At 47.4% G+C, this 16,426-nt stretch overlaps 1 protein-coding gene across 7 annotated transcripts in view; it reads right to left on the minus strand.

Annotated features, from left to right (window-relative positions):
- Nucleotides 1–16,426, minus strand: part of DOCK4 (dedicator of cytokinesis 4) — a 352,254-nt gene that overhangs the window by 167,783 nt on the left and 168,045 nt on the right. For 6 of the 7 annotated variants that reach the window (XM_039862789.1, XM_039862785.1, XM_039862784.1 and 3 more), the window contains exons 6-8: nucleotides 15,580–15,728; nucleotides 11,462–11,546; nucleotides 4,582–4,733 (exon numbers count right to left, since the gene is read on the minus strand). In XM_039862789.1, the coding sequence (XP_039718723.1) occupies nucleotides 4,582–4,733; nucleotides 11,462–11,546; nucleotides 15,580–15,728 (386 nt within the window). The remainder of the gene's footprint in view (nucleotides 1–4,581; nucleotides 4,734–11,461; nucleotides 11,547–15,579; nucleotides 15,729–16,426) is intronic. The other variant, XM_039862791.1, reaches the window with a different exon arrangement.

A 16,426-nucleotide genomic window follows, 5' to 3' on the forward strand; every position in this document is an offset into this window, starting at 1 on the left:
TAAAAAAACAACAACAAAACAAAAGAACAGAAAACGCTTACTAGACCCCTTGCTATACATGGTGAGTGAAACCGATCGAAGAAGAAAACAGAATTATAAGTACTAAAGATAATGAGAACGGGTGTACAGCAGAGAATGAGATGACTGAGATGGAAAAATACCAGCTCCGCTACATCCCAGCTGTGCGACCTTGAGCGAATCATGACCGTGCCTCAGCTTCCCCGTCTATAAAACAATGGGGCTCTTAATAGAACCTACCTCATGGGGCTCTTACAGGGGTAAGTAAGGTAATATTTTTTAAAGAACTTAGAAGAGTATCTGGTACATCGTAAGCATTAGATGAGTGTTTTGTTTTGTTTTGTTTTAAATAAATGGAGTAGAATAAAATAAAACAAAATCAAATTACGGATGCTATCTAGGGAAACGAGCCCCTGACTTTCCCAGCTGGACCCTGGGGACTGAGGAAACTCAGAACTCTCAGAGAAACGCTCTCTAAAAACGTTTCACTCGTGAAACTGCGCCCGTCCTGGGACTGAGGCGACACGATGCGCTTCGCTGTCCACTGAGCTGACGAGCAGGGGGGTCATTTTCACACGTGGGCTCCTTGTGCACCGGACAACTCCAAGGACCGACTCTAAGTTTCGATCCCTGGACGTGGCAAGAGCCGAGGCTACTCTGCTCTTCTTACCGAGTTCTGAGAAGGGATGAGACTGGAAAACCCATTTCTGAGGCACAGAATGTATCCGAGGCCCTATGCTAGTTTCCGCTTCGCCACTATCAAGAACTTAGCACAACCTGTTACTAAGACTATCAGTCTCTGAAGCTCTCACTCTGGCCGATGAAATCCTGCTTAACTTGGGGGAACCTTCAGACACACCCTGACGCCAGGGAGGAGGGCGGCCAGGGCAGGGGGTGGCGCCCGGAGGGCCGGCCATGCTTTCCTTCCATTCTGGGCACGCGGGCGAGTTGCGTGACCTCCCTGTGCCTCGACCCCCTTGCCTGTGACGTCAGCGCTGATGACACTCTGCAGGGCTGGTTACCGACACCTGCTCTGCTTGCCTCCTGCGATGACCCGCTGAAGTCCCGAGCTGCTTGCCTCGGCCTGAGCTCACGATGCCACATGCTCTTCAACTTCTCCTTCCTCTTTCCGAAACTCTCGTGGATGTGGGGCTCCCATGAGCACAAAATTAAATTTGATTTTTCTCTTGTTAATCTGTCTCGTGTCCATTTTGTTATTCGACTAGCCAAAAGCTCCAGAGGAGGGAAAGAAGAATTTTTTCCTTTCTCACAATATTGAACACATTTAGAGTGAAGTCTGGCATGTGGTCAGTGCTCAGTAAATGCCGGATGTTCGCTTCCTCATGGGGGAAAGTGGTTTTTAGGTCCTAACCAGTTGTCCATCTCATGAGAAGAATAGACATCTACCTTTGCTAATCACGCCTCTACGGGCTTTGCACGTGACAGCCCCTGTACCTGAGCCAGGTAACTTCTTGTGACCAACGGCCAGAGAAATGTCATAAAGATTATACTTAGACTGTGTTTTTTAACTTTTGTAAATGACAGCACGAATTGTCTTATTTAACAGCAAAAGCATTCACTTAATTATACCAGCTTTTGTCCACAGATTTTCACTGAATTAGACTTGGAACTCTGAAAAAGAAATAGATCAAAGGACCAGGTTTCTTCGACAAAAAACTTACGAGAAACAGAGAGTCGGAGAGGGAAATTATAAACAGTGACTCGGGAGACTCATCACCAGCTGCAACACATGGACCTTATTTGGGTCTTGTAAGTTACAAACGACTGATCTGGAATTTGCATGACGGTGTTCACGAGTCGGCAGGGGGAACCGGAACACCGGGCGGAAAGAGATATTTGGTGATGTTAAGGAAATACCAATTTTTCAGGTGGTAATTACTTTAACATTAGCTTTTTTAGAGATAAACCCTGAAATATTTACATTTGAAAAAAATATTATGTCAGGAATTTGTCTCCAAATAATCTTGGGGCACAAGGGAAGACTGCAAAGGGATGTGGTTAAAACAAGATCAGCCCTGGGTGACAATTATGGAGCTGCTGGTGGTGGGTACATGAGACTTTATGACTCGATTCTGTTTTTTTTTTTATATGTCTGAAATTCTCTAAAATACTTGAAAAATACACGATGATTTTAAAATACCCACACATCCCACACTGCAGATTGTAGGGCATAAGAACAAACACCACGAAGCCTCGAAACCACACCCTTCACTTACAGTACATTTTTCCGGGACGATGCGTAAACCGGACACTCATTAGCTATGCCAGGGGCAGGAAAGGGAGCAGGACCTGTCACCAGTTTTGAGATGAAGGGAATGACAGAGGTAAGTGAAGGGGTCGAGGCAGCAGCAGTCGATGGCGGAGGCAAGATCCAAGCAGAGCTCAGGTCTGTGCAGCCCGTCCCCTCTCAGACGCTAACGGTGACGTAGCCCGGGGCAGTCTGACCGGGGCAGTCTGAACGAAGGCTGCTCCAGCGAGGTTTTAAACACTCCCTGAAAGAACAATCTCTATGCAAAAGTCAGGAAAAGAAATCTGAGGCTGTTCCAAACCCTGGTGAGCGTGTTTTCATTCTTACGCATCCTGCATCCTTTTGCCAATCACGTTTATGGTGATTATGAATTTGGGAGGTGAGAGCCATGCCCAACTCAGAGAGGAGTCCCCTCCCCTCAGGGGAGGGGAATTCAGGCTTGATTTCCCCTGTGGTCGGGTATTAGAGGAGCCTGTGTGTGTGACAGAGAGAGAGCAGGGAGAGACACAGAGCAGAAGGGGGAAGGTGGGGGAAGAGGGAGGGAAGGAGAAGGGTATGGAACACAGGCGGATCATTTACAGAAAACGCCCAGCTCCTAGCTGAACTCGAAGACCATAAATATAATATTTTGGGGATCCTGCACCCAAACTAACCCAGACTTATTCTCTACTTTAACCAAGTAAATAGAAATAAAACAAGGGAACTCTGTCGATCAAAACCTATTAGGACGTTTTAGAAAAATTTGAAAATGTTTATCACAAGACAAAACTGAGAGAAGAGGTGATATTAATCCTAAATTAACGCAATTTGAACATCAACGACAACGGGGAATTTGTGTCCCTCCAAATCTCTGGCCTAATGGGAATGAGCAGAAGAGTGACTTCATGTCTCCCTTTTACATTCCACGTCATCCGTGAAGTGTGTTAGAGACCGCAGATCATACAGATGCTGCTATGAAGTTTTCTGTTAAACTAAACCACCTATAAACCAAGCTCTGAGACGGAGTTCCACATGTAAGCGAGCATTATCTCTAATCCTCCAAATTTCTAAAGCAGGTGCTAAGCTGTCACTTGGATCAGTTTCTCATGCCTGTATGTTTCCATTTGAGTGGCGCTGATACGTGAACGGGGAAGGGTTTTCTACCTCACTGATTCATCTCTTTCAACAGTATAGAAAGTAGCTTTTGAAACTGTATTTCTCTCGATATTTCCACACCTCATAAATTCTGTCCTTGCTGCACAAAAAACGTCACCTTTAAATTCTATGGACACAGTCCGCTGTCAAGAAATAGAAAGTACACTTACTAATAGATGAATAGATGAACATTAACATATAAATTAATTCACCAAAGAATTTTATGGCTATAAATGCATTAAAAATAAGCCTCATGAATATTTCCTCGGGAAAGAAACCCTTTTTTTACTAGAAAAGAAATACCCCAGGATTGTTTTGTGTTTATAAAACAATATATGTGGCTCGATGTTGCTTAAAATTGTCAGCATTTATTTTAATAAGTATTTTTTTTTAAGCATGGTACAGTTAGGTCATTGTGATTTGTATGATAGAATTTAAATTCTAAATTTAAATTTAAACATTGTAATGTAAAAGACGGTTGCGGGTGCTCAACTTAAAAAATATATACGTAAGTTTAAAGTACACAAAAACATTCACTATAAGTTCTTCCTAAATATCGAAAGTTTGTCGTAAAAGAACAGCAACAGGTAAGACTTAAAGCACTGAGAAAGGGGAAAAAAACATATATATATCTATATACACATATTTTTTTACATTTACACATATATATGTGAAAACTTTATAATTTCATGGCTCTGACACATTAACCGCAAAGTTTTGAAGTATTTTGGTCATCTCTTGATATCATTTAATTCAGATGGGATAAGAATCATATAATTGTTTACTGAAAATTTGAAAAATATGACGTGTTGACCTTGATGAACAAACTTCAGACTTCAGAGATACTGTTTCTCCCTTGAATTATCAATACAAAATAACTCAAATAACAGATCTGATATCAATGCCACCCTTTCATTTCATAATAATTACTACAGTTCTCCAGCCCTTTGGCGTTTTTCAAAGAATCTGAGCCTGCATCGTCCCACCCAACTCGTGTGGAAAACTCCAAGGATTGGAAGCTTAGAAATCACAGGATTCTACAGATGAGAAACTGAGGCTGACAGAAGAAAAGCACAAGGTCATACGGTCTAAAGCTTCGTCGTGAGGTCTAAACGATTTCAACACTGAGAAATTCCAGTCAGAGCTCCCGGTGCAGTTACCTGATTGGTCGATTCTCTTTACTGTCAAAGAGCGAGAAGATGACCTCGAGCTCCTCCCCCAGGTTAGAGCACATGAGGCTCTTCATCTGCACGAACAGGTGGTGGCTGCTGGCCTGCACAGGGGTGTCTTTCTTCCGATGTCGATGCTCCATCTGAGTGACACCCCCCCAACAAACATGTCATCAGAAATGGACTGAAGAAAACAATGGACCCCACATGCCTGCAAGCTACGGTGTGAGCACGATATTCTGTACTATACAGATGTGCCTTGACTTACTAAGGGGCCATGTCCCCATACACCCACTGTAAGTTCAAGACATCACAGATTGAAAATGCGTTTAATACGCCCCACCCACCGCACATCGTGGCAGAGCGGGGCCCACTCAGAACGCACTCAGAACGCGCACAGGAGCCCACGGCTGGGCCTGTATCTTGAGGTTCATCTCAAGAGCCACTGCCTTCCTCTTCTCACAAGAAGCAGGAGACAAAGGTGGGTGTTTTGTAGACACAGCGGGGTGTGAAAACACAAAACACAATGTCCAAAAAACGCTGACAACACAGTACACTGTAGGGCATCGCTATTCACCCTCGTGATCGCCTGGGTGACGGGGAGCTGCGGCTTGCTGCCGCTGTCCAGGGTGCTGTCGCTGTCCAGCATCACGAGAGAGTGCGCACCCCAAGTCGCTAGTCCAGGGAAAAATCAATGTTCGAAATTCAAAGAACGCTTTCAACTGAATGTGTATAGCTTTTGCACCACTGTGAAGCTGAAAAATCTTAAGTTGAACCACTGCAAGTCGGGGACCATCTGTAATTTTTTTTATGCTATGGATTTGGGATCTGGTTAGATGTTAAATTTCAAATTTGCTGCCAACTTCTAAAGTAAGAAAGTATGAAGTTTGTAAACTATCAAGGAATCTTGTTTAAAGAATTTATTTTTTTAATCATTAATGCTGAGTAGATTCGAGAAGCATGAAGTTCGAAGGATTCTACTGCTTCCTTATCAACTCCCAGGGCGAGAACAAATTATTAGTCATCTTTAAAAAAATCAGACTAAATTGTAACTAATGATCATTTCATTGATGGTAGCTAAATGATGCAGCTATGACTTCGCATTTCTCATAATTAAAAGATCTTTCAAAGTATGCCAAATTGCAAAATATGGTGGTTTTCTGAGACAGGCAGTGGCGAAACATATTCAATCACTGGAGCACGAAAATGTCTCTAGCTTGTTGTGAGGCTCTAGACAGGGACCTAGGGAAACCAAGGAGGCGTCTTAAGGTAGGAACAGTATCTGTGTCCATCTGTCACTCTGACCTCCACACAGCCAGCCGAGGCTACACCCGGGAGGCGGGACCAGAAGTAAGAGTTACCATAAGTTGGGGGAGGAAAGGAATCGCTCACGGTCTCAGAAGTGCGGAGAACGTGCGGATGATCATTCAACATACATTTGTTGAGTATCGATTATGTGCCAAGCACGAGGAGTGCAATGATGAGCACAACCAGAACTAGCCCGAGCCTTCACGGAGCTTATCCACCAGCGGGGGCAGACGTCAACTAAACGGTCACACTCCCAGATGTAAAACTCAACTGTGACGAACGAAGGGAGGAACTAGGTCATCATGAGACTCTAAGGGGGGCCTGACCTGTGCCGGGGCAGTCAAAGGGGGCTTCCTAGGAAAGTGACACTTTAGCCGAGAGCTAAGGTGTGAGCAGGAACCATGACCCGCTCAGAGCACTGCTTCTCAAACCACGCAAGGGACCAGGCTGTTTCTCCCCCAGCCCGCTGCAGACCAACATTTTCATAAAATACGATGAAAATGGCAACGTCCGAATGTCACAGACGTTTCTAAATGCTACTTGGACCAGTTACAAGCCGTTCACGGTCTGGCCAGTCCTTGGACCCCACTGTGGGTAGAACCGACTCGGGCTAAGAGGAGGGAAACACGCAAAGGCTGAGTGACCGTCCTGGAGCTGAGCGTGGAGGATTCGTGCTTTCAGAACACAGACTACCGATGAGGCCATTTCTTTTGACTCACTTGACAATTAACCAAAAAAAAGCTCGGAGACTTGAACTCCCCTGTAAGGAGTCACGCCCTTTGCTTGAGGTTGAGGTGTATAACCTCATTTCTACTTTAGACACCTCGTTATGTGTCTAAGTATGATGCAATGACTTCTGACGACCAAGCCAGAAGGCAAGAAATGCCATCCCAATTTACACTTGCAAATGCAGCAGCATAAAACCACCAGAACTTGTTTATGTTTTTATGTTTTAATTTGAACTACTTGAAAAGTAAATGGTCTAAAAAAGTGCAATTAACCAAATGCATCTATAATCACTGAATACTCAATGGGTATACCAGACTCTTCTCTGTAAAATTAGAGAGAAAGTACATTTTCTTTTAACGTGGGTGGACCTCAGCACTGTGCTATGTGGTGGCCATAATTGTTTAAAAACGTTTCCTGCAGAAAAAAATCTTCTAACTAGAAAAAAGCATAATTCTGCCTTGTTTTCTATAAAGGTTGCTCTATTTTGTGCTTTTAAAATGCTTTTAATAACCCATGGCAGAAGCATCACACATTCATAAAAATACATTTCTTTAACTCACAAAGAAGTTTTGTTTTGTTTTTTTCCTGAAAATTGCTAACTTATTTACTGATTTACTTTATAGCTCAGGGTAACATAGCACAAACTACTAGGCTACTAAAGGCTAAGGCTGCAGAAAGAGATATAAAAACCTTATGAAAAGAACAGACTTCAAAAAGGTATCTGGTCTTTACTTCAAATAGTGCCGAGTTCCCAAATCAATCATGACATTCACTAAAAACCGAAGGGAAAAATTAGCTCCGTTACTCATGCAAAGAATCCAATATATCTAAATCAGTGGATCTCAACCTTGGCTGCACTTCAGAATCACCAAGAGAGCTTTTAAAAATTACTTATAGCCAGGTCCCATCCCAGAACAATTAAACGAGAATTTCCAGGGGCTGGGGCTCCAGACAGCAGTAGTTTTAAAAGCTCCCCAGGTGATTTTAATGTGCGATGAGGGCTGAGAATCCCTGATTGAGATCATATGCAGAGATGCAAACCGCAGCTGAATGAAAACGTACTGCTGGCTCGTGCACATCACCAGTGCCCTGAACGTTCGTTCTCTGCGTGCACGCTAGCAATAAGCCTGCCTGCTCCTGTCCTCTGCACGGTCATGAGTCCTCATGGCTGGTGCTCCCCCGCCACCCCCCGCCCCATTCTTCCAGGTCTGGGAAGGATCTGGACTTAAGTAGGGTATGATTGCTTGTTTATCCCTTGGTAATTCACTACTTTGGGGAACTGCTAAAAATATCTCTGAAAATATTGCTAAAAAAACAAAATTTAAAAGGCACACTCATACTTCAAGGGCTATAATTTGGGAGTTCCAACATACAGACAAAAATCCGTCTCTGAAATAATTTATGGTTACAAAGGCACCTATCTAAATGTGCTTACAGTTCAGCTAGATCTTTGATTAGGAAAATAAACAGATTCCAAAGATTTATTTATTTAAGTGACACAAATGTTTAATCCTCGTATAAGCATTAATGGCTGGGTGAACTGTCTGCCTGAGGCGTTTTCCACTTCAATGCTATTGACAGTTTGGCTGCTTATTTCTGCTGTGGGGGGCTGTCCTGGGCTTTGTCAGATGTTTAGCAGCTTTCTCTAGCCTCTGACTAAAGACACCTCTCCCCAGCCCTGCCCACAGCATCCCCAACTGAGACAACCAAAAATGTCTGCAGACACTGCCAAATACATCCCCTGGGGGAAAAACTGCCTGTTTGAAAACCACTGGTCTATGCATTAAGGATCACGAAACACGCAGGGGACATAACCTTATAAAATCAAGAAAGACTCCTGAGAAGATGCTCCACATGCACAGGTAACCGGAGAATCCAGCTACTAAGGTCGACTTCTCGCAGAAGGACTGGGTCTGGCCTCTGGCAATAAACCAGACCTTCCAAACAGACAAATGTTAACACTGTGGCATTGACTGGTTAGGCCAACACTGGGTGAGAACGATCTGCTAACAGGGCTATGGAAACTTACGGGGAGACTTCTTATTAATGATGCGATAAGGATTTACTGAGGTGGTAACACTTGGGCTTCAAATGTGAAGAGACCTGGCAATAATTGAACTTCCTCTTTTGGGCATTTTACCTCCATGCTGTGGTCCTCGATCCATGAGGAATAATGAATCACCACAAGGACAACAGCATGGGGAAGTCACACAGTCAGTCCCTTTTCTGCTGCCCGGAGAGAAAGTGCCGTCCATGCCCCAGACGACCTGAGCGATCCGGGCCAGCATGCAGACAGGAACGCGAAGCGGCCTTAAAGAACAGGACTCGTCCTTCTGAAGCTGACAATCACCTGGGGTTTTCTTGGGCTGTTTTCTTTGCTTTAGAAACAGTAAAATGCAACCACTACTGAGGAGAAATTACATTTTCATATAAAATCACAATGTTTTATTTTCCTCATCTGTAAAACAAGGACTGTCACGGCTAATTAATGGCCCTTCTCTCCCACCAACAGTGGTCATTGCCAATCGATCACAGCCCGGAAGAGGCCCCTGCCCTGAATCGCATCAACATGGCGCTCCTGGCAGCCGCCACTAACAAAGTGGGATGGTGAGCGATACAATCAATTTGCCATCCCACGTGACAGTAAGTGAAAAGAACAGAGATACCTTTGCCGGCACATAAAGTCGGACTACGGGAAATAAAAAGTATTTGTGTCAGAGGTTTTTAGTTGCTTGTCAAATATTTGACATCCCCACCTAAATATGGGGACGGGACTACATTCTGGCCAATGAAATACAAGCGCAAGTGTCGTGTGAAATTTCCAAGAAGGTTCATTAAAGTGGATGAATCACTGAGAGGAAGCTTTCTCCCTCCTACTGCTGGAGAGCAGATGCAATGGCTAGAGCTCCGGCAGCTATATTGTACTTTGAAGTATGCTAGATAATGGAAGCCACACACTGCATAGCAAAAAAAAATCAAACTGTATCCACTTCTGACACCACGAAACCACAAAAAAGCCCAGAACGTCCTACTTTTGGACGTGCATATTGTGAGAGAGAAATTTCTAGCACATCTAGGCTTCTATGACTTATTTATTTCATTGAACACAGCTAGATCTAATTTTCAGGTTTAGCATATGAGGTATCAGGTACTCTTGCCACCTTGCCTGTATAATAAGAATAAAATAATGAGAAAGAAACTGAAATCGACTGGATGCTCAGGTGCTCTATAAACATCATGTGTCAAGGAAAGGCTTTCTACGTGCATTTCTTATTTAATCATCATAGAAAAAAAAAACATGATAAGAATTGCTTTCCCATTTAACAGATGAAGAAGCTGAGGCTCTGGGAGATAAGGGGTAAGTCCAAGATCACAGACCTGGTAACAGGAAGCGATGGAAGTCGAATCTCGTGGTTCTGATCTCCACCCATGGTCCTTCCAGAACCCCATTATGATCTAAAAGACAGCGAGTGCTAAGTGCCAAGCACTGCACAGGGCGATCTAGGGCCTAACAGAGGAAGTATAAGATACAGTGCTCCCTCTGAAGCTAAAGAAACTTCAAAGGGAGTGAGAGGTTTTTAAGAAGCGAGCCTCAACGAGAGAGACGTCCCACCAGAGGGTGTGACTGACGAAGGAGCTGTACAGGTTTGTGATAAAAACCAAGCAGCAGTGAGGGCGCTAACGTGGAGCACTCCCGCCTCATCGCTCCCTCCTGCCCTGCACGGCAGGCCCTGAGCTGCCTCCCAGCGGGCGGCCGAGACTCTGCTCAGCACCGTGGCCAGATGGCGTGCAGCGTGCATTGTCACGCTCGAGACACTCGGGCTAGAGGAGATCCTCCCCAGGAACGAAATTTATTTCAACTGACATAATGAAGTGTAGACAATCTGGACAGATCGATGCTTAAGGGAAGAACTGACAGCCGTATGAAGAATCGACAGGAGCCTCGATGACGATTTCCCCCGACATTTTTCAGGTATGGATGATCGACCTCAGGTCAAGAAGAGCCCACTACTCTATAAAACACCAGAGGCTTGCAAGCTGCCCAAAGGGAGGCAGGGTCTTCTGAAAAAGAGCTACCGCCCTCCACAGGTGCTCCTCCCAGGAACACAGGGCAGGACGCAGCAGCACCTGACCCAGGTAAACCCCCCTGGGGGAGGAGCCTTGGAAAGCCCCGCCCAACCATCTTCTCAGATTTCGGGTTTAAGAGGGTTTGGTTGATATTAAGAGATTACATAAATATTATATAACCCTTAAGGCAACAAGACTAAGTATGAGGTTGATGGGACCAGACTTGGAAAACTGAGATGCCAAGCAAACAACGGGGCTTTAAGCGGCCACGAGTCACAGGTGGTGCCGCAGTAGGCGGTACCATCAGGTGTCAGGCTAACTCACAGGCTTCGGCACTTAGGGATGGACTGGGGCCTGGCGGGGCGGGGCGAGGCCAGTGGGGGACCAAGGAGACACTTTCAGAAGTCTGGGCGTGTGCTGATGATGGGGGCGGGGAGGGCGAGCAAGGCCTGGTACCATTAGTCACGGCAGTGGAGATGCGCGACTTGAAACCACGTCACCAGACTAGGCGAAAAGCACATAGATCTGCGAACGAACTTAGAACTTGCTTGGGCTTTCTTCCCAGCGCCTGGGAGAGGGCGGCTCGGTGGAGGGCATCATGTCATCCTGAGACAGGTCGGCTTTCTCAGCTCTGTACCCAGGGCCTGGTCACCTCAGCTCTCAGTTCTCCTCACTCCTAATTAAATCTGGAATGCCCCGTTCTCACGAAATCAAGCAAGTATGAAAAGCGCCACGGAAACCATGAGCCGAGGCCACCTGTACCCACCAGGCGGTAGAGCTCGGTAATGCTGACGTCCTCGGGGTCCACCACCACGTACTCTTTCCTGGGCACCAGGTCCAGCCCTAGTTGTCTAGAAGACAAATTGCAAAACTTTAGGAGAAAAGACATCTTTCTGGAATATATTAAAATTAACTTTTTTTTTTTTAACTACATCACCTTGAAATTAGACGTATCAGCCACCATGCTTTCCTCGCCCATATTTTTTACCTTGTATAACTTGTTACCACGGGGGGTGAGGAGGGGCAGGGCGGGTCAGCCAATGTAACAAGGCTGGGCATGGGCATGAGCCAGGAAACAGAAGGTGACAAGGGCAGGCAAATCAGGGGGGATGGACGGGCACTCTCAGTGGGGTGCCCCTGCCCTTGGGGGCCTCGATGTCATACGGTGCGGAGCCTTGAACACTATTATCACAGAACTATTATCACAGAAACCCTTCCACACTGGAGTGGGGTAGAAATTAGAGCTAGACATAATTTTGTTCTAGAAGTTGGAGTTGCAGAGAAGGAGGTTTGGCCATTAGGATTTGACCCGAGTTAGGTCCAGGGCTGACTCATTTCTGATCGGAGTCTGTGGCAATGTGTGTGGCTGCCATTCCTTCTGGGGCTGGTCGCTAGGAGAAACCAGTTAAGGCAGCGGAAAGAGGCTGGGGTAGCACATCCCTAGGCCTGGCCTGGCACAATGGTTTAGAGTCAGGTTTCATCATGGCCGACACGTGGCCCGCTGTGCTGAGCACTGTAAGGCTGTCTCTAGCCTCCGAGATCAAGCATAGTAACTGACTGGTGTCTCACCAGGTGCAGAGCCAAACCCGACCTAAGAACAACTAATCCATGGACGGGCCAGTAGCTGATGAGTGTCTGGTGTAAAATGCTCAGTCTAAACAGGGGTGAATAACAGATACTGGCTAACAGAGAATCCTCCTGCGAGAATTTGAATCTGGAGCTCCAGAGAGCAACAATCTGTGACAACAGGAAGAAAAGACACGTAAAGAGTAGCTGGTCCGCCTCACTGGCAGCAGAGGTTCTGGAGGTGTGGGGTCCAGAACTGTCCTGGCCTTTGGGGCCCCCGGACCCTGAAGCTGCAAGTGTCCTTCTGTCCTAAAACTCTGATCGTTCGGCTGCTGGCTTCCTGGCTCCCGGCTGTGCGGAGAGAGTTTTATCTGTTTCTATTTCCTGTTTCTATTTGGTTTTGTCGATTCCTAGGTCTGTCCTTAGGATGAACCTCCCACGGCCTGAGGTTTCACGGAACGGCATCAGGGCAGTGCTCTAAAAACAAGAAGAAATGAGGCCGGCAGAAGGACAAGCTGGAAGGACAGCACACAGGATGGAGAAGCCAGTGGGGGAGGGCAGGGGAGGGTCACGTTTTACACCAGCTGTCACCAAACTGCTCTGGGAAATCAGGAAAGAGGAGCTGATTCTCCGTCCCACATCCTCTTAGCAAGAAAGTCAAAGGACATCACAGGACATGGGGAACAGAAACAAGTGCCATTACTTTAACTCTGGTTTCAGGCGTCGGGGAGAGAGCGCGTCTTTAGATGTCCCCATTAGGGAATAAGATGATTGACACGTCCTCCTCCTGAGCTTTCACTGCCTGGAGGCTTCTCTTGGTCACTCTACGGTCTGACATACGACGTGAGACTGAACACGTTTTTAACCTACGTTCATCCACAGAGCTACATGCTGATGAATAATTTTGCAGGACAGTTTGATCTAGTTTAATATGCAAGAGAATAATCTGAATTTGCTTTCCACTTAGCACTATTCAATCAGAAAACTAATTTATACTTAAAGGAATAAGGTGAACGCGTGGCCTGTATGCCGTAAGTCATTTTTCTACAAGTGGTCAAAGAAATTCAAAGAAAACAGAATGAGACCAGAAAATTCATGAATTTGAGGATGATCTAAATAAATTCTACTGCTCATTGTCATGCACCAGTGTTTCCCCAGCTTATTATAAATTAGCCATGGAACTGCCTGAGTACACGCTGGAATTCACTGGCGTCAAACTGAGGCGTGACTCGGTCACAAGCCCTGTCTCTCCTCCTTTCCCTTTCGTTCTGTTATTAGCTTCTCTCCGAAAGCCGAAAAAGTACCATCTTCTTGCCTGCTCTATTTCTAAGCTATTTTTTTGTTTTGTTTGTTTGTTTGTTTGTTTAACAGGTATTTGGTTGGTTTTTCGGCATTGATCAGATATGCTGGTTCTGGTAGCTTACAAGCGTAGCTGGGTCATTAGCGAATGCAGACAGATGTTTGCTGTGACAGGCTAATGGGCCTCGGGAAAGCGTCCATGCTCAGAGCAACTGGTACCGTGGCCAGAAGAACTTGTGTGACTCGGGAGTCATTTTCCCCTTTCTGTCAGGGTGGGGAGAAGCGGACCTCCTCGTCCCCGAATCTGCTCTTGTCTGCAGGGGCTGCCGTGCTATCTCCGATGGCTGGGGCTCAAAGACATCAGGAAGAGACCCCACGGGTGCTCCCCAACACGGAGATAACGCGCTCTTCCTGGAGGCAGCACGGCGCTGTCTTTGGGGGCGGGGGCTGCGCACCTCGAAAACGCTGAACGTGACCGTGTAGAAGACGCTCGGACTAATGTTATCAAATACGCAGCCTTGTTAAGGAAACTTGAGACAGACGGGAAAGCCCTTCATGATAAATGAGTGTCCTTGAATTCATTACTGTAGTATTTGTAATTAAACATGTCTTCTCTGTAATTTCAAGGCTCTGACAGGGTCCAAGAGACCAGACTTGGGAAGGGGAAGGCTGGGGCTGGTGAAGGGAGTGAGGGGGGCAATCTGGGAGCCAAGGACGAGCCTGGGTGGAAATGCAGTGTGTACTTTCACAGCTCGCCCACTTGTTTACCTTGTTAAAGCCCCCAGACTTGGAAGTGGTTAACCATTCATCCCGCACCGGGATACACTTGAACGTGAGGCACCGGGCAGAGAAGCATCTCAGCTGGCCAATCGCGTTTTTAAAAACACTTGGCCTGCAGAAGAACACCACCTCTGCTGGGGTCAAGTTTTTGTTTAAGTCTGTATTTCTAGAGAGGTATCAAAAGGCAAAGCGGTCAGCGTTTATGTGTGCCTGCATGCGGGTGCAACGCCTTGCAGGACGTGTGTGCCTGCGTGCGGGTGTGACGCCTCGGCAGGAACCAAAGCTGGCTTCTGATAAAGCACCTTCCCAGGCGAGGGGGGCGGCTCTCCACTTTCTCGTCGGTTTTTCCAGATTCAGTGACAGGCAGATTCATCTGTGGTAGACCTCTCCTGTCTGCTTCTCTTTTATTCTGTCTGCTTCTCTTTGATTCTGTCCCTCTAAGATCCAGTGATGGTCCAAAGAGCAAACGGAGATTTGGGGAGAGGAAAGGCAAGGAGGGTACAGCCACAGACGATCCTAAGGGACCTTTTAACTTCTTTAAACTTCAGCCGAGCCAAGCTTAGGATGAGGGTAGAAGCTGGCTCGCTCCGACTGCTCGCCCGCATATTAACAGTCACACTCAGCGTATCAGCCCCGATCAGAGCTTTAGGCAATCAGATTCACTATTTAACTCGGCAGTTCCTTTAGATTAGTCACTTACAGGTTTATTTTAAAGTAAATCTTGGTCAAGAGCTGTATTTTATCAAGTTCTGCCAAGCAGCCCCTCAAGGAGGCTACTGCACACACACAGGACGACCCCGGCAGCGGGAGGTCCCGGCCGTGCACCTGCGCTGACTATCACCAGGGCTGTGGCCTGAGCGACTCCTCCAGATGACACTGGCGACTGGCGACCACGACACAGAGGTGGCACACGGTAAAAGGGAACGCACAGGTCAAACCTAAAGGCTATTTGAAAATACCTGTTTCTGTAGAAGACGTAGCTCGCTGATGCCTGTGAACACGTCATACTCTGGGACGTGCCCACCATCAGAGCAGAGGCCACCAGCGGGCGAACAACGCCCCGCTGCCCACAGCAGCCAGGGCCTGGGGTGCTCCCTCCACCACGACAGTCTGCACTGAACCCCCGAGAGGACTGCGGAACAGCCCGCGCGTGTCACCCGCGGTAACGCCACACCAGGCTCGTGTCCGCGTCACCTGGCTGTGCCCGGCCCCCAGGGCCCCGCGGTGGGCGGTACTCACTCGTTGCCCCAGTCGAGGCGGGCGGTGATGTGGCGCTTCACGTCCTTCGTGCGGTCGTGAGTCAGGTGGCCCAGCAGCACCTGCCGCCGCAGGTCCAGGACCTCGTTCATGATGTGCCACAGCCGGTGGAAGAGGTCGCCCTCGTTCCTCTAGGAAACACGCAAACGCGAGACCCGGCCTCAGTCCCCACACTGAGCTGCGGGGTAACGACGCAGGGTAGGGAGGGGTGCGTCCTGCTCACCCTCCGTGCGCTGGCCACTCTGGGGACAGACTCTTCGTTAACAGACTAACCCTCCCCTCGCGTCTGCAGACGCGGTCACCGCTCTGCAGGCTTCTGCCCAGTTCAGGACGCTGCCCAAGAAGCCAGCTGCGCTTCCCAAACAGCGCTGTGCTCCCGTCCCCACTGCGCCTCCAGCGGGAAGGTCAGCTCCAGCCAGATTCCAGCGCCCCTCCAGGCTCTGCCGACGCCCAGACCTCCCCGCCTCTGGTCAGACCCCGCCATGCTATCTCCCTCTGGAACCAAGGCTGCACGCGACCAAAGCCGACTTAACGGAAAACACTTCCCCACCAGAAGCGGGCCACACGATGGGCTGTCACACTCCTGCACTGACGGGGTCTCACTAGTAACACTGCTCAGCACTGAAACCTTTAAGAACAGTGTTTTTCATCTCACTCGTTGAACACTCACGCGGATTCAAGGTGCCGCCCTATGAAACCCATCACGCACGGGGGCTCGGCGGGAAGGGGTGGGTTACGCTCCTGGCTTCAGGTCCTGCTTTTGCCACTTACTCGTTTTAGAGGCTCTGAGCGTGGGTTTTGTCACCTGTGAAACAGGACCAGTGCTATC

This window comes from Pteropus medius, unplaced genomic scaffold (genome assembly GCF_902729225.1).
Source record: "Pteropus medius unplaced genomic scaffold, Ma_sr-lr_union100, whole genome shotgun sequence".
NCBI lineage: Eukaryota > Metazoa > Chordata > Mammalia > Chiroptera > Pteropodidae > Pteropus > Pteropus medius.